We start from the raw sequence: 24369 nt of genomic DNA, 5'->3' as shown, positions 1-24369 counted from the left end.
TCCTCTTGTTGACTCCTACTCTATATCTCATCCTCTCTTCCTCTTCTTCTGTCATAAAACTTATCAAGATGGCAGTAAACTCTTACTGCTTCTGATTCACCAGAACCTCATCCTTTTTCCACCAGTTGCAGTTAGGTTTGGGATGCCTTCTAGTCTATGGGCAAAATGTGGATGGACCAGGACTGATAGCATTAGTATCAGTACCACTTGGACAAGTTGAAATGCAACTTGTCAACCTACACTTTAGACTCATGTACTCAGAAACCTTGAAGATAGTCCCATGATCCTGAAGCACATTTGAGAATCACTATATTCCACAGAGACTACTGTGATGAAAATTATCAACAACTTCTAAATGTCTTAAATGGACTCAAGTTTCACCATTCATGAGGAGCTGAAGAATGTCCATACTTTTGGAAACTCTTTCCCTGTGTTGACACTACCCATCCTTCATTCTTCCATTCTCAAAATGCTACTTTTCATCTACCTCCTGTTTTCTCTTGCTCCCTTATAAGGATTTTCCAAAGAATTATCTCTGGCCTTCATTTCTTCATTCTGTACATCCTTTCCTAGGAAAAACCATACACTCTCATGAGGTCATGCTATTGGTTTCCAGAATGGACTCTTTAACTTTACTTCTCACTGTGCCTGTCGTATCCTAAGTTCCAAGGCTACCTGAACATTCCACATACTTAACGTGAATTATAATGTAAAATTACCAAAAGTAAAATCATCATCTTCCTCATCACACTGGTTCTTCTGCTGAATTTTCATTCCTCTCTTACCTTCAACAATATTTCCCTAATTCCTCAGATATTCTAGTCTCTTTTTCCCCAAATCTTTGTTTCCAAATACCTAAGAAGTACTCAACCCTTTTGCTTATAATTTCCCATCTCTCTCACATGCCTTTTTGGGCTGTAGATTATTATTTTTTTGTCTATCCTGGGGGAACAACTATGACCAGTGCATGAAAGTGACAAAGAGGGAGAGATTAGGACCTAGATGGAATAGCGAGACTGCTGTTTCTGTTGTACATTCAAATGTGGACTGACTAATCAAAGGCAAAAGGTGAAGTGTTTAATGAGTAGCTGGACTTGCTGACATTATCCCTCAGTCAATCTTGAGTTCAGTGTTGCTTTTTCCCTTCACTATCTTTCAAGTCCTCCTCACCTAGCCCTTCTTCATCGTTGAGCACTTTATGCAGACATTTTGTCCTGTGTGACTTCCTTTCTCTCCACACCTCTCTTATATATGGAGATTTTATTAGGCTCATTTATCCTACCTACCATGTGCTAAGGTTCACCAGTATAGAATCATACTACGTCTGCTTTTAAACATTACCCAGGTGGGGAGACGGAGATTCACATTTTTGATTATAGCCCAGGGTGAGGGGGTGATAAGGTGACAATGGGAGAACAAAGAAGGGGCATTTGGCCTGGTCAAAAAGCCTAACTTTGCAGACTGAGTTTTGAAGACTAAGTAGGTACTATATTGGTGTCAAGTTGAGAAGTGACCATTTAATAGAAGCACTATTTGCAAAGACAGATAAATCCAAGTGAGTGTCATGTGTTTGGAAACCATGAGTAGTCTGAGGTAGATCGAACAGAGAATGATGGAAAGGAAGAGATAGGCGAAGGCAGTCTTTCAAAGGTGATATCTAAGCTAAATCTTTCAACTTGTTTTTGATGGACATGATTGGATTTGCTCTTTAGTAATGAAGAGGGGTCAATAACAGAGGCAGGAAGATAATTTGATGCAAAATAGACAAGAGATAATGAGATTACGGTAAGGCAAAAGCAGTGGAAGTGAAGAACACTGAGTGAATTCTAGAAGTTTCTATGGGACAGCAGAACTTATGAATTTGATTAGATGAGAAGAGGTAACATCCAGGATGACGCTGAGTTTTCTTACGTGACAATGGAAACAATGGAGCCAAGGCCTTTCTAGGTCATGGAGACTACATGGCATATAAATGGATTATGTATGACTAAACAGAACGTGTCAGGCAATTAGTGGACTAGTCATTAGAGGAAAGAAAAAGACAGAGGAGATGGTAATAAGTTCAGAAAGTGAAAGGGAATAGTACGTGTTCATTGACCATAAGTTACTCATAAAAATCACCAAATGATATCACTTATGAACACTAACACATATGAGGCACTAATCTTTGCATCACCCCTCCCCCTAGGGCAGAAATTAATATCTTCATTTTTAGAAATATGGAAGCTTCAACTCAAAGAAGTGAATTAAGTTTCCCACATCATCCAATACCAACATAGACTTTATGCTCAAAGAATATGGTCTTTCTTTATATTTTATTATACTGAATGAAGAGTACTTGGAAAATTTGGACAAGGGTAAGACATACTCTCTACACCTTTTAAAACTTGGAATATATTTCATTCAACAGATTGAAACAATATCATGTGTCGATTTGATGTAAGTACTGTATCATTAAAGTTGGGAGGAATTTATATCTTTATCTGGTGTTTCCTTTGAATTTGAGTTAACTTTAGTTTTTATGTCCCATATCTACAATTAGCCAAATCCTTATTTTAACAGGAATATTTATCTGTCATACAGATGTGTGGTTTCCAAATCATGGCCCCATGCAGGACTAGCAGCATTGACCTCAGCTAGGAACCTGTTGAAATAAAAGTACTCCATCCCCACTGCAAAACTACTTAAACAGAAAAGCTGGGTGGGGACCAGGGGAGCTAGAAATTTGTGTTTTAACAGCTCTCCAGGTGCTTCTGATGCTGGCTGAAGTTTGAGGACTATTAACATAAGCTGAAGAGTTATAACTTATAGAGATATTTATGATGAAGATCAAGCTGTGACAAGGGACAAATCTAAATCATGGTGAATACAAATCCCATGTCTACTACCTAATGAAAAAAAACCCTGCTAATTAACAGGGGTACCGCTGGGAAATTTTGAGATATAAGACTATCTTAGTTTCTCTTAGAGCTTGCTATTTCACTATACTTTATTGAGCGCATATGCACCTAAAAAAATCTGCCAAAATTTGTATCAATTATTTATTTCCAGCTCTGCATAGCATGCAACATGACCTGAATCCTAAATCTCACAGAACTGAAGTAACGCACTGGATTCCAAGTTATCAATAAATATAAGAACAATTACAATTTTGAATTAGATCCACCAATGATCACAAAGTTATCCCCTGAGACAAGATCAGTTAGGTGCTCCCTGTCTCCATGGCTTGTTCATAAAACAAGAAGAAAAAAATTTCGGAAGAAGATAACCTTCATACACTGTGATTGTTTTCTTTTTGTAATGAAAGTTGAAAGATCTCTTTAGAACATATATTTGTATATTTTATTTAAGAAGTTTCTGCCCATGGGTGAAGGGAGTAAGTAGCCATCAACTTTTGAGCCATGACCACGTGAACCTCAAGCTTTCAAATTATCCACAGTGGATGGAGGGATTTATGTGATGCTCTGAATAGCTAGATTTTTTTTTTTTTGGTAACTGATCTACCAGAATGGGCTAAAAGACCCACAGCTCCAACACACCTTAGAATCCTCTTCTGTATAAAGCTCTGAGAGGGGGACATTTTCATCTTGGCTTTCTTTCAGGCTAGCCTGAAACTCCTACTTTTAGAACATGCATGACAATCATTTTCACTAGGTGATATCTTTCTGGGCTTGCAGCTCCTTGTATTTGTTGGAGTACACAGACCAGTCCACACACAAACAAATCATAATGGAGCTTGCTACTCACCTGCTCATGAACTTGTACCGACGGGGCAGGTAATAGATTTTTCTCCTGGAAGAACAGCAAAAATGAAGCCAGTCGAGAAGAAAACCCATCGTCAGTTACAGTTTGAACTAGCAAGGAAGGAAAGGAGATTGAAGATAGAAGCCTGTAAGAGGTGAAGAAGAAAACACTAAAAAGAGATTAACAGTGAGAATTGCAATAGGAAAACAGGGCGTGCATTTTTGAAATGCATTTGCATTTCACGAAACCTTATGAAACAGCTTCCATTGTTACTACTGCCTTTCCTTATTACCATGACTGTCACAATGGCTCCTTGCCTATACAAGGTGTCTTGAGTGATGATTTGGAATATGTGGTATTATTGCACAGGATAGATTAGCTTTTTTATTTCTCACCTTTTGGGAAACTCAGATAAATCAGGGAGCAACATAAATAATTTAGTGGACATACTATTCTACTAAAGCAACACTCTGCTAGCTCCCTCCTTAAGTTTAGAGAACATTTCTCTTATGATTTAGACAGGAGTATCATAAAACATGTAGTAGGGGAAAGACACTAACTTATCAGCATCAACACCCAGTTGTACATCTGGGGGACATTGCCTATCCATTGTCTTTGGTTAAAGGTGAAGTCAACAGGTAAGACCAAGAGATCCTAGAGAAAATGCTTAAAAAAATCAAACCTTGGGGATGAGAATGTGGCTTAGTGGTAGAATGCTTGCCTAACATGCATGAAGCCCTGGGTTCGATTTTTCAGTATCACATAAACAGAAAAAGCCAGAAGTGGCGCTGTGGCTCAAGTGGTAGAGTGCTAGCTTTGAGCAAAAGAAGCTCAAGGACAGTGCCCAGGCCCTGAGTTCAAAGCTGCAGGACTGTAAAAAAAAATCAAACCTAATAAAGATTGGTTACATCACTGCATAATTACATTTTTGAAATGTTTAAAATGAAATATTTTGGATGTTGTATCTGATCATTTAAAATGCAATCTCTTTTCCCTATTTCTGTCATCTGTCAATGGAGTAATAATGAAATGAATGCAGTTTGTATGTATTCTGAACAGCTATTGAGCTAACTTGTTTAGGGAAAATGGGGAGTGTATAGGTCAAAAAGTAGTTGGAGTATTTGTGACAAAGGGCATGGAGACAATTAAAAGGCCAGTAGTTAGTAGGAGTTTGGGCTGAGGCAGGGAGTGAATAGGAGAAGCAGGGGATTTCAGAACACAATGTTCTATACAAGTCTGTAATGGGAACTATATGGCAATATGCATTTGTCAAAACCCATAGAATTATACAACATGTGGAAACCCTAAAGTAAACCATTAGACTATTATTAGACTTTAGCTAATATTGGTATATCAACTGAACAAACACACTATACAAGTGCAAGATGTTAATAAGAATACTGAATCAGAAAAAGGGGGGCATAGGATGCTCTGAACTATGTGCTCAGCGTTTTATAAACCCCAAATTGCTTTAAAATCATTAATAAAACTAAAATCATTACTAAAACAACTAAATTTATGAGCATAGATTTAAATGGTAGGTTTTATTGGCTAGTTCACATTCTAATCCTATTCTTTAATTTCCTTTCAAACATGGTTGGGTTAAATATCCAAGGAAGCTAAACCTAAGATTTAGAAGTGCAACTACAGAAAATAACCAATACAGATAAGATTCTTTGGGAACATTTAAATTCAGCCAAATTGATATTTGTATATTTTGTTGAAATGGTTTATTGGGAGAATTCCTCCTTTGGAAACCCACACATCTCCTTAGGCTCAAGTTGTATGTCAGAAACTGAGCTAACAGCATAAAATACAAATGCATCAGGTTGTAATGAGTGAAGCTGTGCTCAGGTAAAATCACATCAATAATAATGAGGCAATCTGTGTTCCACATCACAGTATTTCCTCCTAAAATCACTGTCCCGCAGGAATTCTTACATCATAATAAGATTATTGCTCAAATCATATTCTCTTAGTGCTATGTGGAATAGGTATTCATTCCACTTGAAGGCAGAACATTTCTGCTATGTAATAGGCATACAGAAATATATTTAGCAGCTAGGCACTTGGGATGTGAAATACTCTGTGAGAGAGAGAGAGTGTGTGTGTATGTGTGTGCACTGGTACTGAGGCTTGAACTAAGGGCCAGGGCTAGTGCTCTACCACTTGAACCAGGGGTCTACTTCCAGCTTTTTGGTGGTTAATTGGAGGTAAGAGTCTATGGACTTTCCTTCCTCGGCTGGCTTTGAGCCACAATTCTCAGATCTCAGTTTGCTGAATAGTTAGGATTACAGGTATGAGCCATCAGTTCACCTGGATGGATATGAAATTCTTGGATGCTAGGGGAACTTGTTTTATAATACCAATGCTCAAGTTTGCAGTCTCATTGGGTTCTTTTGCAGAAATGTGGTCTGGTAGAGGCTTGTAAGATTTATTATAGGGAAGGTTTATTAGTTTCTACCTAAGCATTTTTGTAGGTTTGTTTTTCCCCTTTTGGCTCTTAGGTATAATATGGTACTAATTCATAGTATGTATCCATATTAGATTACTGTATTATTGGTAAATACCTAGCTTTAACTATTATAGTATGGCAGTTTTATGGAACTGAATTGATTTTCTTTCTTTCTTAGTGGACACACACACACACACACACACACACACACACACACACACACACACACACACACACACACACACACACACACACACACACACACACACACACACACACACACACACACACACACACACACACACACACACACACACACACACACACACACACACACACACACACACACACACACACACTTCCTGCAGGAAAAACAGCTTCTGGAAATCCCAGCCTGCATTTCGACTTGTATTAGGACATAAAGGCCAATGAACAAAGAAAATTGCACATACTGGAGCGATCTATCACAGATCAGTGAATGGAAATGTCCCTTCTCTAAATGGGCCCCTAGTTTTTCTGTCTCTGAATAGAGCTGATTCTTTGTCAATATCACTTCCTACAACCCATTAAGAGGCATATTGTAAAACTGATTCCTGTCAGTTCATTTGGTCTTACTTGGCAAGTTGAAAACCCCAAACCAATATCTTTTTAAAACTACTGGTGGGGGGGGGAGAGGGGAGTTGGGAAGGTGGCTTAGTGGCAGAGCGCTTGCCTTGCATGCATGAGGCCCTGGGTTTGGTTCCCTAGTACCACATAAGCAAAAAGAAAAAAGCCGGAAGTGGCGCTGTGGCTCAAGTGGTAGAGCACTAGCCTTGAGCTGAAGAGCTGAAGGACAGTGCCCAGGCCCAGAGTTCAGGCCCCACGACCGGACCCCCCCCAGAAAAAATAAATAAAACTACTCTTGGTTCTGAGCTTCCTCAGACCCCTTGAGTAGCTTCATTATGAACCTCTCCTTCATACCTTGGCATTTATAATCTCAGGTTTAATAGTTCTATTTTATTTCTGTGTAGCAATTGAAGATCACTTTTTCTTTATCCATAAGGAAAATAAGAATAATCACTGTGAGTTAAAGGTAAATTAATCCATTTAAATAACCCAGCAGAACACAGAGGATTTTCTATTTTTTTCTTAGAACAAATACCAATATTTGTGTTTGTACAGTGTTTATGACTCTTAAATTAAAAATGTGTTTTTATTTTAAACTACAGAACAAACTTTCATGAAATTTCTTGAACTTGTTTCTTGGAAAGTGGATTTGAATGCTTTTCTGTATATGTGGGACTGATGATTACAGAGCATGATTCCCCAGACTATGGCTGCTCCAAGCAGCAGTACCCAAGACTTCTAAAAGTGGCAGTTGAACTCTGAAGATGCCACTTGGAAAATGCTTCTTTATCACAGGCACCTGAAATATCTGAATATCTGACTGCTAAGGCCTAAATTAGCCAGAAATTGTCACAAAAGCCAGGAAATAATTATTGGCCATAATTAACACTTTTTTAAACATTCGAAGATTTTTTTCCCCTCTCATATAGCTTTTTCAATTAGTTATATTTGTCCCAAGCAAGAACATTAGCTTTACAGTGAGTCACCATACAGAATGGAGAAAAATATGTTGATACCTACCTGAAAGGCATCCTTACATTCATTTGTTCCGCATATCTTCCCAGGACTTCCCATGGGGCATGCAACTTCACAAAGATAATGTCGCTGTTTATTAGAGAGGACTGAAACAGAAAAAAAAAAAAAGAAACTACATTTAAAAGTATATCCGAATCCCTCACAGAGTAAATTGAGTTGGAAGTTAAGAGCATGTGAACTCGAATGGACTTATGATTTAAGGGGCCCTTCAACAATAAGCCAGAATCTTAAAATCTGCACATATTTATTTGACAATTTCCCCACTCTGTGTACTGGAGATTCAGCTGTGAACAAGAGAGGTAGGAATGACATTTATTCTATACAATTATCATTGTTTTAAAAGAAGACCAGCAAAATAAATTGAAAAGAGAAGGATACGTTCAGATAACAAAGAGTGTTCTGAGGATAGAAGTACTGGAAGGAGTTATGGTGCACACCCTACTTTGAATACAGAGGTCAAAGTAAAGGTCATCCTCTCTGTGGAGGAATCTGATGAACTGAGATCTACAGGGGGAGAAAACACCAGCTGGGGAAACAGCATGGGCTGCATGCTCTGGGTGAGAAGATCCTGAAATGGGATCAGAAAGGGAACAGAAAGGAGAACAGTTGAGGTATATGGAAGTAGAGAATGGCTGGACCCATGGGTGGAAGGCAGAGTGTACAACACTTCATAGGCCACTTGACTAAACTCTTGGAATGCTGGGAAGCCATCTTGATTTTGGTGTTCAAAGATCACTGTGGCTTGACTGTGGAAAATAAATTTTAAGGGAAAGCTGTCAGTAGATGAAAGCAACAGTGAAGGTAGAGATGGAGGGACAAAGGAGAGATGGGAGTTGAATTTGGGTCAATGTCAGGAACAACTTTTTACAAAGGACTATGTTTTAGCTGGGCACTGGTGGCTCACAGGAGATGGAGATCTGAGGATCATAGTTCAAAGCCAGCTGGAGTAGGAAAGTCCATGAGACTCTTATTTCTAATTACCTGCATCCTTCTCCACCCTCCAAAAAAGCCAAAACCAGAACTGTGACTCAAGTGGTAGAGTTCTAGCTTTGAACACAAAAGCTAAGGGGAAACATCTAGCCCCTGGGTTCAAGCTCCAGGATCTGCACATGAATACACGAACACACGAACACACGAACACACGAACACACACACACACACACACACACACACACACACACACACACACACACTAGCACCACCTCTAACAACAGCAAATATAGATAATGTTCTTTAGCCCAAAGTCTTGTCCTCCTTTGGAGTTTTTTAACCCCCAGAAAACTTAGAAAGGGAATTAAACTAGGACTTCACACTGAATAGGTTTTGGTCTCTTCCTCTGTCAGGGAAATGAACAACCAGGGAGGCTTTGTCTCCCTTGTGTGCAGAAGTGGACTGTGGAAGGAGGTAGAAGAAAACAGCGTGTCAATCAGTCTAAACTAGCAAAGTAGCCAGCCACTTATTTACCCAAATCTTTCCCCTATAGACTGCATACTATTTATCTTTCTATAATTTAAGAACGTTAACTTTTTTTTACACAGATAAAAATAAAAGCTCCTGTTTCCATGGGGTTCAAAACGCACCCCAGGGAATTTTTTATTATTATAGATTTATGTCTTCTCACATTTTAATTCAGGGTCTTCTTGCTAGGTTTATAAATATCGTATTTAATTTATATGATCTCATGAAGCTATTAAGAAAATCAAATGGATATAAAGTACAGCGTCTTCAGGGACTCTGCTTTCATGTTGAGTAGACACTCAGCAAGAGGGCTAGTACCATTCACAGTCCTGGGAAAAACCTGAAAGATCAACCTTTCTGGCACTTCTGGCTCAGGTGAGGATTGATCTTCTAGCTTGGAGCAAGCAGCATTTTATGTATAAGCCCTCTGAGGTCAAGGAATGTTTCTGTTATTCTTGGTCTAGTGGTAGGTACTTAGGGAACATATGCTGCACCATTTGTAGAATTTATACGGTTACCAACATGTAAACAGTTAGAACTGGCCCAGCTGAATGCTTTGAGTCCTTTCCAGCAACAGATGATCAGCAATGAAGTTAGTTTCTATAAATGAGGCAACTACCCAGGGAAAGGGCCAGTCAGTGACACTGAAGGTAGATGACCACTGTATTGTCTCTTTGTAAAAAGTGTACTTTTTTTTCTAGTAACCTATTACATTAAGATCTCCTGGAACTTGTGCTTCACAAGTAGTCAGGAGAGTGTGCCAGTTTGGCTGAGCTGTTCTTACAGAACATACAGAAACAGAAACACACACACACACACACACACACACACACTCTCTCTCTCTCTCTCTCTCTCTCTCTCTCTCTCTCTCTCTCTCTCTCTAAAAGGAATACTTTGGGGGCTTTGAGCTTTTGAAAATATTTCTGCTTGCTTTTCAATATTAAATATATAGTACTTTTCAAAGTTATGCAGTAGAAGGAAGGCTATAATATTTCCTAAAATGGTTTAGAATCTGGGAATGTTTTCTGGCTTCTTTACCTGGAAACTATAATTAGAGTAATGGAATTCTTTAAATTCACTTGCATGCTATAGCTTAGATCTTAAACTAATGTATGGTTGTTTTCTGGCCTATGGTAGAGTTTTTAAGAAGCAGAACCTAATGGAAGGAAGTAATGTCATTGGGAATATACTCTTGAAGGAGCTATTTGGACCCTAGACCCCTGTGGACATTTTTGTTTTTGGTTTTTTTGTCTTGTTTTGTTTTGTAGTACTGGGGATAGAACTCCAGTTCTTGGTTTTATGAGACAAGTGTTCTGTCACTTGAGCCACCTCCCAAGTCCTTTTGCTTTAGTTTGCTTTTTAGATAGAGTCTTGATAACTTAAGCCATCTTCATCCTATCATTACCTTTCAAGTAGCTGGGATTATAGTCATATACCACTACACCCAGCCTCTCTTTCTGTGTGAGGTGAGTAGTCTTGAACTACTAGTACCATGAATTCCACCATGAAATGATTTCTCTTAATAGGTTCCAAAGCAACAGAGCCAAAAGACCATCAACTGAAACCTTTGAGATCACAAGCCAAGGAAAATCATTTTTTTCCTTTCTTTAAAAGTTAATTATCTCTGGTATTTTGTCCCAGCAACACAAAAAAGACTGACTCTGTAAGGCTCTTCTTCCATCTTCCTATGAAAAAGCAAAATTGTGCAACACAGAAAAACAATCCATGGGAATGCATCTGACACAGAATCAAACCAACCTTTCTTTACAGCAGAGTATATCTCACATATATAGTCTCTCTAGGACTGCTTTCCTTTACAAAAAATAAGTATTAAAGTTGGAAAAACTATGATGGATATCTTCCATCAAGACATGAAAACTTTAAAAGAAATATTAAACTATTTCACTTAAGTTATATTTTAAATACCATACTTCCGGGTATGTGAAAGCCAAATTTCTCATCTGAACATATGCCATACCAGACAACATTTCTAATTGTGGCATCTTCAGCATGTTTGCATGAAAGCATAGCTTATTTTTGTTTATTCAGCCCAACAAGGATACCTTAATATTTTATTATTTCATAATAACATCACTGTATTCAGTTAAGAGTGCTTTGTAGTCATCAGAGTACTTTCATGTCACCTGATTTTATCCCCCCCCCCACAATCTTGTGAGACATTATTTCAGTCCTTTAAGGAAGAAGCAACAGATTAAGTGACATGCTTCTGGCACACGGAATGTCTGTCACAAACACAGCTAGCTCCATGTCTGTATTTTTGACACTTTTAGAATTTTATCTAATAACTTCTAAGGCATATGTAAGTCCACATAAGTCGTACATATATTTAAAATGCATATTCTCTAAATTGTTCCTTTATCAAATTGTTCAAACTAATCTTAAAATAATTTCGTATTTTAAGAAGCAAATCAATAGAAACGAAAAAGCACTATTGTACAAAGCATATTTAACCTATGGCTGACTGAGATTCGATTGGTGGATATTACATTGATTTACTTTTATTATCTTGAGAAAAATGTTAACTGAATTCCTTTGAAATAATATAAATATTTATTATGGGATCTTCTCTCTGTGTGTGTGTGTGTGTGTGTGTGTGTGTGTCCCTTTTACATCTAAGAGGAAGATGTAGTGTATAGGAGTTATTATTTATGTTTAATTTGTACATATTTGTGTGTGTGTAGGCACACACACATGTACATGCAAATACTGGTACTAGGACTGAACTATCCCTTAGCTTTTTTTGTTCAAGGTTGAGGACCTTCCATTTGAGCCACTGCTCCACTTCTGGCTTTTTGGTGGTTAATTGGAGATTAGAGTCCCATGGACTTAATTACCTAAGCTGACTTGAAACCATACACCTCAGATTTCAGCCTCCTGAGTCACTAGGATTACAGACATAAATCACTGATGCCCAATTTATGTTCAACTTTTGAAGAAGTAACTTAGAAAGAAAGGCATATTGCTTGTTACAGAGTACCTTCTAAATTTTGGCCCTGAAAAACAAATGTGAAATAGATGATTGCTAATCATATGGTCTATATATCTCCCTTTCTCTATTATTTGCTGAATGATTATGCTGCTGTTTGTAAAGAAACAGTTCATTATTAAGCATCCCTTCCCACATAAATCCGAGTGCCAGTGCCAAAGTAAAGAGAAATGAAATGTCTTCATAAAAACACAGAATTGTTTCATTAACACACTGCAATAAAAGCTCCTTGGGTTAGAACCTGGGAGAAAAGAAAATCAACCATTTAGTGAAGTTTAGAAAATTATACTTAGGCAAGTAATCAGAGAATTTAACAAATGGCATATAAACCATCTGGAGAAACAGATAAGATGCATAGAAAATATTTCTCCCTTCTTTCATTTAGCACATATATTGAATGTCTTCCATGTAGATATTAGAAAATGCAAAGCTATATAAATTATAGTCTTTGTCTCGGATAGGGCATTAGATAGGGCAATTGTAAGAACAAAGAGGAGAGAAAGAAAGAAAAAGAAACAGTATGACATAATCAAATCCAAGCAAGCTATCTCTCAAAGAAGACAGAGAAAGAGAAAGAAAATTCCTCTGCATTACATGAGTGTTTATCCCACTTACTGGGATAAGGAAATTAAAGTTAAGTTTGAGAATGAAGGGACAATTAAATCATGAACCCAGTAAGTTTGGAAACATTAAGTTCAAGATGTTCATGACAGGCTGGGCACATGTGACTGCAAATTATAGAAAGTGTTGGGAAGGAAAGGAAAATGATTTTGTAGAGCAAAAGTACTAAGGGCTGAGACAACATAAACCCAATGAAAAACTCTGCAAGCAGAGAACAAGTACAGAGACCTGGTTGGTTTCAGAAACTGAAAGACCAGAGTGACTGGGCATTGTAGAGTGAGAGGAATGGAAAGGTGCCTGGGATGGGCCTAAGGAGGGCTGGGAACAGATCAGGCTAGGGGAGGGATGATGGAGCAAGTAGTCTGGATTTTATTTATTCAGGTCTATGAGAAATCACTAATGAACCCATCTGTGGTTAAAGGCAAGGATCATGTTTTAGAAAGTGTATGCTGTGTTGAGCGAGGTAAGCCAAGAACGAAGAGACAAACAGTACATGGTCTCCCTGATAAGTAGATGATAAATCCAAAATGTTAGGTGATACGACAAAACTAACAGGACTTAAGAAACAAAGAACTCCCACTCATCTGGTTGAACCACTACTAAATATCCCCACGCTGCTGATCACATATATGGTATATAACATGTGAACACCGTTATATGTTACAGACTGTGATAGACAATTTGCTCAAGGAAAATTAGAATGAACTTGTGACTTTAAATGAGCATCATTATTCCACAATACTGTGAAATTCCGGAAATTATGTAATCACTTAATCACAATAAAAAAAAAAAGAACCTCGGGGAAGGGAGGGAGGGAGGGGATGGTAGGGGGAAAACAACGGAGGGGGTAACAATGTTCAAGAGGAAGTGTACTCATTACCTCACTCATGTAACTGTAACCCTCTGTATAGTATCTTTACAATAAATTTTTTTTGAAAAACAAAAGAAAGTGTATGCTGAATGTTTTTGTTTATCTGGAAAATGAAAATCACCATACTAGTTGCAATATCTATACTACCAGAAGTAGGAAATCCACTAAGAAAGTTATCCTCTCAAGGAACTGGTGGCTTATGCCTGTAATCCTAGCCACTCAAGAGGCTGAGCTCTGAAGGACTGCAGTTTGGTCAGATTCCATCTCCAAATAATCAGCAGAAAGCAAGGCTCCAGCCTCAGTATCACAACCAAGCAAGCAAGCAAACAAAACAAAGTTATCCCAAGCAATCCCAATAGACAGAGTGAGATGTCATGGTGTCTGGAAATAAATAGAGGTATAGGAAGGAAAGAGATACACAAATTGGAGATCCATGGGAGGCAGATTGAAAGGATCAAAAGAAGAGAAGGAGAAATAGTCATGTGTAGAATGATGCTCAGTTTGTATTTCTTCCCCTGGGAAATGAACAGTTGGTAGGTAATACCCTCACCTGCAGGAGGGAGGGGTTGAAACTGGTCTATCTCAAGCTCGTACAGTGATCTTCACGGATGACCAAGCATCTCACCCTGTGAGCTGTAACTTAGCTTTTGCTAAAGTCTGTTGTTTGTCAACTTCCACAGTCCCTGAGTGAGGGCTGCAAGGTAGGAGCTGTCCTTGGAGTTAAGAGTGCTGCTGTGAGCAGAGCAAAACAAACCCTGTGCTCATGAGATACAAGTTGCAGGGAACAGATCCTCAGTTAATAGCTCTATAATATTCCTGACAGTGTCCTTCCAAGAAGAACAAAATCAGAGAGGAAAAAGTAACTGAGGAGATCTTTGTTCAGATTGGATGGTATGGACAGACCTTTTTAGAAGGCAACATCTGAACAGAGATCTGAAGAGTTCACTAAAGCATCATTATACAGGGAGACAGTATTCCGGGCAATGAGTGAGTAAAAGGCAAAGTCTCAGAGGCATAAATAGGCTTGGTGTTTCAATTTTTGGAGCACAAAGGGTCAAACCAGGACAGCAACCTGCATCTGTTTTGTATTCCTTCAGGTAATTACCTGCATATCACCTTCTCATAACTATGCTATTATGAGAACGATGTAAAGCCCCAAAATCCTGGGGCAAAAAGATATTAGTTTCCAATTGGGAACTCAGCTGAGCCTCTTGGATTAAAAAATAATAATAGGGCTGAGAAGGTGGCTCAGTGGTAGAGTGCTTTCCTCAAATGCATGAGGTCTTGGGTTTGATTCCTCAGTACCACATAAGCAGAAAAAAGTGGCCCTGTGGCTCAAGTGGTAGAGTGCTAGACTTGAGCTGAAGAGCTGAGAGATAGCACCCAGGCCCAGAGTTCAGGCCCCATGACTGACAAAAAACAATAATCATTGTGAATCTGAACAGACTATAGTAGTAGAGGTAGAAGAAGTTATTTCATGCCACTATCTCTTAGGATTTAAAGCTTTTGCACATATGAGCTCAGTCTTTTACAGAAACCCCATGAGGAAGGCAATTATTGATATCCTAATTTATTGCCAATGAGGAACTACAGCACAATGATGATGTCATACAATGAATACAGAGTACAGTGCAGATGTCATCAATGCACTTCATTTCAAAGCTGCTTTCTACAAGAGGAAATCTGTATACTTCCCCACTTGATTCTTTTTACCATCTTAATTTTCATGATGAAATGTTTAGTCACATATTGGAATTAAAACTACAGTTCACTGGGTTTGCTTCTAAATACCTTATTAATGCAAAGCCTGTGGTAATAGCAAGTCATAATGTGTTTTGGGGGCACATTACTTAATTTATAAACCTCCGTTTCTACATTTTTAAAAAATGTGGTATTGAGGGATACAACCCAGGGCCTCATGCATGCTAGGCAAGCACTCTGCCAATAAGCCACATTCCTAACCCAATTTCTACATTTTTTAAATGAGGGGAAATACCCACCTTTGAATGATTGTTTGGAGGTTGACATTACATAGAAATATGTCTAATAAGAGAGAATTTCCTTCTTACCCTCATACTTGATGAATGTCTGGTGGACTTTCTAGTCACAAGAGGTAATGTTAACGTTTCTCAATATGGTCAATATAGCCTGTGAAACTAGGGAGAGATGTACATTCCTGGAGGATAAAAGATCTAGAAGGAATCACTGAGCAATTTCAATTCCTCTCAGGGGATCCGCCATCTAACCAGCCATGTCTCACCAGGCAAATCACTTCTACTCTTTCTGAGCTTCTGTTTTTTCTCTGAACAAATGAGGGCACATGTCTTTAAAGAGATTTTTTTTTGCATACACTATTCCTGATTCTCTTAGTGACACAGTAGAGTATTCTTGCTTGTCTTATTCACACATCAGCTGATTCTGATGGGATTCCTTTCTACACCTCTCTCCCTTCTCTCTCTCTCTCTCTCTCTCTCTCTCTCTCTCTCTCTCTCTCTCTCTCTCACACACACACACACACACACACACAGTGTTCTAGTAGAGAGAAGACTCTAAGGCACTATATGGACCTAAATGGCTACAATATTCATTGTCAGAAGACTACAACATCAGTCACAGAAAATAGGCCTATGAAATGGCCTTCAGCAGACCTGTGAGTATGGATTCACTGAGGACTCCATTCAGACCCTAGTGTCATTTTACCTCCCTGTATGATCTCATTCATTTCCATTGTTTTAGACATCACCTATTGTCTGTTGTCAACATGATTCTTATCTTTGGCTCAGACTACCAGATTGTCATAGCCAAAGGTCCTAATACCTATTCTTGCTTGTCTTATTCACACATCAGACTCAATATGTCTAAAATGGATGGGTTTTCTGGGAAAACTCTTCTTCTTTCCATTGGCTCTAGGCCTGGGGAGTGTCACAACCATCTACCCAGTCAGAGAAAGCCAACAGTCATCCTTAACTAACCTTCCCTTACGCTGCATGCAATTAAAGTTTGTCTTTGTATTTTACTTCTGTGTTCCTGAGCACGGAAGCATCCTTGTAGTTGGTCTCTCTCATTCCATCCTTGCCTTTGTATTATCTTTGACATTAGATATGTCTTTAAAAATGGATAGTGCTCATGGGTTCCCAGGGCTCTCTGGAAAATCAGTAACACAGACAATGAACTAGCTACTCCCTTCTCTGTGCCATTCCCCACCACAGTCACACCGGATTTCCTTCTTCTTCTTTCGAAATTGTTATTCTTCTAGCAGTGTCAGGGGCTTCTCACATGACAGTTCTCAGCCTGATAAATTCCAGTTCCTTCAGTATTCAGACCATGAGGCAGATAGCCTTATAAGGTGGTCTCAAGTTTCCTGTATCCCATTTCCTTTCATTTCATACAAACCTTAACAAACCTTTCTTCTTGAGGGTGGGTGGAGCTTGTGCATGTGAAGGAATGTCATTCCTAGAATTAGGTTTAGATTCAGTTGACTACAAATAAGTCCACAGGAAGGGAGATTATTTTACATTACCCTAAACGATTAAGGCACAAACTTAAAAGAGGATTGAGCAGGGTGCTGGTGGCTTAAGGCTGTAATCTTAGCTACTCAGGAGGCTGAGATCTGAGGATCACAGTTCAGGGCCAGCCCAGGCAGGAACATCCACGAGACCCTTACCTCCAATTAACCATCAGAAAACCAGAAGTGGATCTGTGGTTCAAAGTGTTAGGGCACTAGCTTTGAGCAACAAAGCTCAGGGACAGCTCCAGGCCCTGAATACAAGCCCCATGACCAACAAGGGTTGAAGGGGACATGGAGGACAGAGAACTCTCCTATTGGCTTTACAGAAATATAATGTTTTAAGAGAGTCTATGAGGACAAGGAATTTTGAGAGGCCTGTAGTTGCTGACATTAATCAATAGCTGATAGCCAGCAACAATAATACATGGAGACTTTAATACTAAAACTACAAGGATCTAAACAAGCAGGTAGGAGGATCTTGAATTAGGAAAGGAACCCAGGATTGATGAGTGTAGATGCTGCTCTCAGGGCAACCTGATAGAGACTCTGGTCATAGGACCCAGCTGCCCTCTACTCAGACTCCTTATCCTCAGAAACTATGGGAACTGAAATATGAGCAGTTTCAAGACTCTGTGCCTGAAGTAATCTCTTCTTCAGTGATCTAAAACTGATACAAGTCATATCTTACCTAATTAGTGCTATGATTCTTTGTTTCACCATTACCTCTGCAAGACTGTGCAGTTTCTCCACAGCTGTATTCTCAGCGCTCAGCAAATATGCTTCCAAACCAAGCAGAGTGAGGGAGAATGGCTGTCTCTTGAAGTAATTTATGGACACCCTGGGATCTAGGCTTGGAGAAGCTTTCTTGCATTATTGATTACCTTGCTAAAACCTTATTATCGGGTAGAAAAATATTCATCTTCATGACACTGAAGAGGTTTCATTGCAGTTAAATTTATGAGAAACTCAAGGAAACCCCCAGCAGACAAAAACTGGGAGACACCTAGTGCTGAGGAGCGAAGCACAAATCCTCACCTTTCACCAGAGGGCTTCTGTGCTGCCTCTAAGTAAGCATGGCAGACGCAATATGATCTTGGTTACTGGTTTGCAGTTCTGGTGATCCCACTATTAATCTTGGGAAGTTCCTTGTATCAGGAGTCTGTGAAAAAAATCTGTGCTTGATTCAACAGTCAGGATGGCCTAAGTTATGCTGCAGCCACAAGATATTAGATACTTAAAATGGTAGCTCTCAACACCATAGCTACTAGCTACATGTGGCTGGTAAGAACTTAGGGTAGACAATCAAAACTGAGATGTGGTCTTTGTGGGAAGTATAAAACCATTTTGAAAACTTAGTGCACAAATATACACATATGAATTAAAATACCTATCAGGTATAGTAGCTCATGCCTGTAACCCTAGCTACTCAGGAAGCTCGGGTTGGCAAGCCTAGGCAAAAAGTTTGCAAGACACTATCTGTACCATTGGCACATGTCTATTATCCCAGCTACACAGGAATCATTAGTAAGAGGATCAAAGTCGAGTTGGTACATGTATAAATGGGAGTCTTTATTTGAAATATAACAAAAGCAAGGGCTGTGAGTGAGGTTTGCTTGCCTAACAAGTGCAAGGCTCTGAGTTCAAACCCCAATAATGCCTCCCATCCCCCAGAAAACGAATCATTTCTATACTAATGTATGTTTAAATAACATTTTAGAACTATTGCATTAAATAAAATGTATTCAAATTCATATCATGTGCCTTCTTTTACTTTTTAAATGTGGCCACCAGAAACTTTCAACATGACTTTTAAAATTATTGACTATTGATTGATATTATGAAAGGGGGTTATTTCTTGTCTGTGCTATTGGCCAGGTGAGCTCACTTTGGTGACTCAGTGGTTCATTCTGAGCAAGACTGACAGAAGAAGAACATATCTCAGAGGAGATTTGTGCCACATAAAGACACATCAGTTCATACGGCAAGAGTGGTCATATGGCCACATCTGTCCACAAGGACAGCAGGAAGAGCATTTATATCTAATGCTTAATGTTGAGAAATGCACATTAATATAGTAATACCACTATCATCCACTTAGGAATATAGTAGATCTATTATCTAAACCAAAGGTTTCTTCCATCTCACATACCCACTCAGAAATCATTCAACAAATACTACTATAATATGTTGCCTAGTGCAGAGGTACTATGTTGTAGTATAAAGAGTCTAATTCATGGTTCTAGGTAACTTGCAATTCAGAGGAGTAATTACCACACTAGCTACATATAATGTGATGAGTATAAACCAAATTGGTCTGATATTCATCAGGAGATGAATTCTATGTGGCTCCTCCCCTACATGTAACACTAAATGTCTCCTCAGCAGCAAACAATGCCAGTTCTGATCCATAAATCTCCCAGTCATTTCACTTGCTATGGGCCTTCACATCTTCCCTACTCCTCCAAGATGAGACTGAGATGAATTTGGGGACAGTGATATCATCATGGTTATATATTTTATTACCACAAATGATTATTCCACTGACAAGTATTCACCGTTATGATCCAGTCAGTCACCCGGGTGTCATTACAGCTTAGCAAGCTGCTGCGATTAACAGCCAGGAAATACGTATGACCCAGAAAGGACAGGAAAGTTGGTTTCTGTGCTACTAAAGAAGCAATTTCGGTCAGGGGGAGGGTCGGGTGGGGGGGGCAGCGGGAGGATGGGAAGGGATGTGAAGAGGAAACAAAGGAGGCAACAATGCTTGATAAGAAATGTACTCATTATCTTGCCCATGTAATTGTAACCCCTCTGTACTGTATTTTCACAATAAAAAAAGAAGCAATTTCACTTAGTAAATACTTCCTCGTGCACTTGGAAATGGCAATGACCTCCCTCCTCTGCTTATTATATTTATTTCTTTGTGGATGCTTATCAGAGTTAGAAGGGGCATGTAGCAGAATAGTATACTAAGGGTATTTACCTAGGAGTTATGGGGAAGTTGTCAAGAAATAGGGCTAATAAGATTTTTCCTAGGGCTAGGAAAGTGGCTCAGTGGTAGAGTGCTTGCCTTGCACACATGAGGCCCTGGGTTCGATTCCTCAGCACCACAGAAAGAGAAAAAGCCAGAAGTGACTCAAATGGTAGAGCGCTAGCCTTGAGCTGAAGAGCTGAGGGACAGCACCCAGCCCCGGAGTTCATGCCCCACAACTGACAAAAAAATTTTTTTTTTCTAACAGAAAAATCTGATAGATTATACTTCATATCAGTTCCTCATTGGTTTAATGCTGTAATGCTGATAGAGCTGCCTACTTTATGAAGAATACATATATATATATATATATATATGTTCATACATCTATATGTATATGTAAATGTATATGTGTGTATGCACACATATATGTGTACATAGGGCTTAGTAATACAGACAATGCCTTTGAAACTATGTTATGAGGGCCCTTTTTTGTACATTTTTATTGTAAAAATACTGTATTAGAGGGGTTATAGTTACATGAACAAGGTAATGAGAACATTTCCTATTGAGCATTGTTGTTTCCTCCTTTGCTTTTCCAATGAGGGCCTTTTTCTATCTTTGGCACCTGCTTCACCTCTCCTCTGGAGTTCATGGAAAGTCTGAGCTTCCTGGGCCCTCTGGAGCCTGGAGACCTATGATGAGCTATGAGCAGACCCTTGAAGATTGGTGTATAAATCATCTTTTCTTGGCCCCAGAAGAGCTTCTGTTATTTTGGGTCTCTGGAAACCATACAGAGCAGTCCTCACACACTGTCTCCACCATTCCAAGATTAGGAAGTGATTCCTGCTACCTGAAGGTTGAGATGACAAAGCCTTGAGTGACATGTAGGAGTTTTAATAAAGTCGTGGAACTAAATGGGGTCATAAGAAAATAGAGATATAGAAAGAAAGGAGATCCAAGATCATCTTCATATTTATTCCTTGAGAGTAACTAGAAGAGCAGGGTAAGAAAGGCTCAAGAAAGACCAGTGACAAAGGGAGACACTGAGGGTAGCAGGAGATGTCTTCAGAGACAAGGGATAAAGGTTTCCAGGGAGAAGATGTGGAGAAGAAAGTTTCTGGGAAGATCAGAAGGGAAACAGGAATGAAAAAAAATCCTCTGTAGCTAGTCCTTTATAACCTTTATAAAAGCCATTTCTTTGGAATAATGGAGAAAAGAAATGTACATAAGAAGTTTGTAAATCTTTCAGGTAACTCTCAGAAGAGAAGAGTTTAAACAGCATGTTTACAATGTTTGTAATGATTGATGGAGAAGCCAAAATAAGAATATAAGACAATTACAAGGTTCTTGAGAGTAAAATGGGAAGGGGTTGGGTAAATACTGGAGAGTTCCGGAAGAACAGCAGATACTTCTCATGCAGAAATGAGAAGAGAGGAGGAGAATGAGGAAAATTGCTTCCATTTTCTATCAACGTATACACAAGGGTATCAGAAGAGCCTGTGGCAAGGGTAGTGTCTAGAAAATAAAGATAAGAGGGTGGAGGGGACAAATGACCTCCTGCCATAGCCCAGGCTTGCCAGGCTTCAGTCACATTGCCATGTTTATTTATGATGATTGTAGTTCACCTTCCTTCCTCCCTGACATGTGAGCCTCACAGAAGAGTGTTCTTGGCTTTGTTCAGGAGCATCCCAAGTTCCCAAATAAATTCATGGGTGTTATATTTATTTGAGTGGTTAAAAATTAACATTTGAATGAATAGAAGGAAAAATGGAAAGAAGGGACAAAAGAAGGGAGGAAGGAGAGAGGGAAAGAGTAAGTAATGGTGTTATTTTATTGTGCAGAGGGCATTGTGTAGAGGGAAATGCAAACCCATGAAGCACTGGGTGCAACTATCTGAGAGAGTGGCCATGATTTCAAGTGAACCAGTCCACTTGACATATTTTCTTCAGCACCATTCAATCACTCAGATACAGGCAAAGAAGGCAGGGTTTAATCAAAAGCAAGGCTTTGCCAAGGCAAATAAGCCAAAGGAATATAGTAAGGAGAGCACTCAGGTGCTTGCAAGGAAGTATTATAGGATGGGCAACAAACATGAAGCTAAGTAATGAGGGATACTAAGTAAGGAAGGATACTTTCAGAACATGTATGCCTATTCAAGCCATTCAGGTTATTAGCTCCAAGAATGTAATACTTACAAACTCTTTTTCCTTAAAGACCTTTTAGAAATGCGGGAGGGAGGATTAAGGTACAACTTTGCTATATACAAATGTTAAGAGAAAAAGGGAAATCACAAAGTAAACTTCAGTACTGACCTTGCTGCTTGCTTATCTTTGTTTCGCTAACCAAATCTAGCATGATGTGGCCTTAGGAATGAAGGCTAACAGTTTTCCATTCAACTCAAATCTGTCCAGAGACTTAGTGTGGGAGATCCCTCCTGGCAATCAGAAGCCACAGTGGATGCCCAAAGCAGGTGATCCTTCTCATGAACTACTGTGTTATCCATGAGTCACAGAATGAAGAACTAGATTTCAGAGGGCTCACAGGTACTTATTAGAGTCTGAGAGATGAAATCAAGGCAATGGCCAATGAATTCCAAAGTGATTTACTGCTGTACAATCCAAAGTAATATCCTAAAGGAGCCTAAGAACCTCTAGATTGAGGGGGAGGAGGGGTCCTCAAGGGCAACACAATGCCTTTCTGAAACACTAATGGGCACCAGGTCTCCACTGTGTGTAATTTTCCTTCTTGCCTGCTGGCTTGCTAAGGTCAATGAAATCACAGGTAGTAGAATTTCCTCCTTCCTGACCTTCTGTAAAGTTCCTTTTAATTTTAACATGTATAGAAAAGTAAAAATGGAAGATGGACCTGAAAAAAAAATCAGGACTCAAGTGAACAATGAACGAATTCTTCCTGAAAAGCCATCAAGGTGAGAAGAGCTATACAGTGGTTTTAGTCAAACACTTGGCCTGAAAGAAATGCTGAGATGGCTCTCAATTCAAAAGAGAGAGAATGTAGGAGGGAGTAATGGGATGCATTTGGTTGTAGAGAAGTGAAAGAACCTTAAGTTAGAGCATTTGGGGGTTGCGGGGGGAGAGAGAGGAGGACTAAATATGCCTATTTGGCCAGACTTGACTTTATTTTCTTCTTATTTTTTCACTTTTTTTTACATGGGCAAGGTAATGAGTATATTTCTTATCAAGCATTGTTGCTTCCCCCTTTGTTTCCCCTTCCCATCCCTTTCCATCCCCCCCACTCCCCGCCCAATTTGTAAAGTTTGTTTTTCAACATAATGACTTGTACATTTCATTGTTGCAATGGGTCCACCTGTATCCCTATTTAAGTGATTTGTTTTTTCCCTTCCCCTCCACAAATTATACCAACATCAAATACAATGAAAGCAGGGGTTATACTGTGAGGGAGGGACATACAAAGCAACAAAGAAAACATCTTATAAGTATGTTAGAAACAATTGCAAGAAAGAAAAAAACATTTGAATACTTATCTTGGGGTTCATTACACCTAATATCAACTTTTCTGACCTTTTCTGCTTGTCTCAGACATATACTAGTAATTGCAAATAAGGGAAACCATGGGACCTATGTTTCTTTGGGCCTAGTTTACTTCACTTAATATCATTTTTTCCTAGTCTATTTCCTAACAAACGGGGCAATGTCATTCTTTCTGATGGAGGCATAGAATTCCATTGTTGGTGGGAGTGTAAACTTGTTCAACCACTTTGGAAAGTAGTATGGAGGTTCCTCAAAAGACTCCACATAGAGCTCCCCTATGACCCAGCAATCCCACTTTTGGGCATTTACCCAAATGATCACAAACAAGACCATACTAAAGCTACTAGCACAACTATGTTTATTGCAGCATTATTTACCATAGCTAAGGTATGGAGCCAACCCAGATGCCCCTCAATCGATGAATGGATCAGACTTGACTTTAAAGATGAGAACCAGCCAGGCACTGGTGGCTCATGCCTGTAATACTAGCTACTCAGGAGGCTGAGATCTGAGGATCGTGGTTCAAAGTCAGCCCCGGCAGGAAAGTCCATGAAACTCTTGTCTCCAATAAACCACCAGAA

General features: G+C 39.2%; 1 protein-coding gene across 4 annotated transcripts in view; it reads right to left on the bottom strand.

Moving 5' to 3' along the window:
- The window catches only part of Ano4 (anoctamin 4), a 329923-nt gene that overhangs the window by 115195 nt on the left and 190359 nt on the right, over positions 1 to 24369 (bottom strand). For all 4 annotated transcript variants that reach the window (XM_069991146.1, XM_069991120.1, XM_069991129.1 and 1 more), the window contains 2 exons: positions 7826 to 7926; positions 3748 to 3792 (listed from right to left, as the gene is read on the bottom strand). In XM_069991146.1, coding sequence (XP_069847247.1) covers positions 3748 to 3792; positions 7826 to 7926 — 146 coding nt within the window. The remainder of the gene's footprint in view (positions 1 to 3747; positions 3793 to 7825; positions 7927 to 24369) is intronic.

This window comes from Dipodomys merriami, unplaced genomic scaffold, assembly GCF_024711535.1.
Source record: "Dipodomys merriami isolate MVZ:Mamm:240054 unplaced genomic scaffold, mDipMer1.0.p SCAF_10, whole genome shotgun sequence".
Taxonomy (NCBI): domain Eukaryota; kingdom Metazoa; phylum Chordata; class Mammalia; order Rodentia; family Heteromyidae; genus Dipodomys; species Dipodomys merriami.
This window is presented reverse-complemented; position numbering and strand designations above follow the sequence as displayed.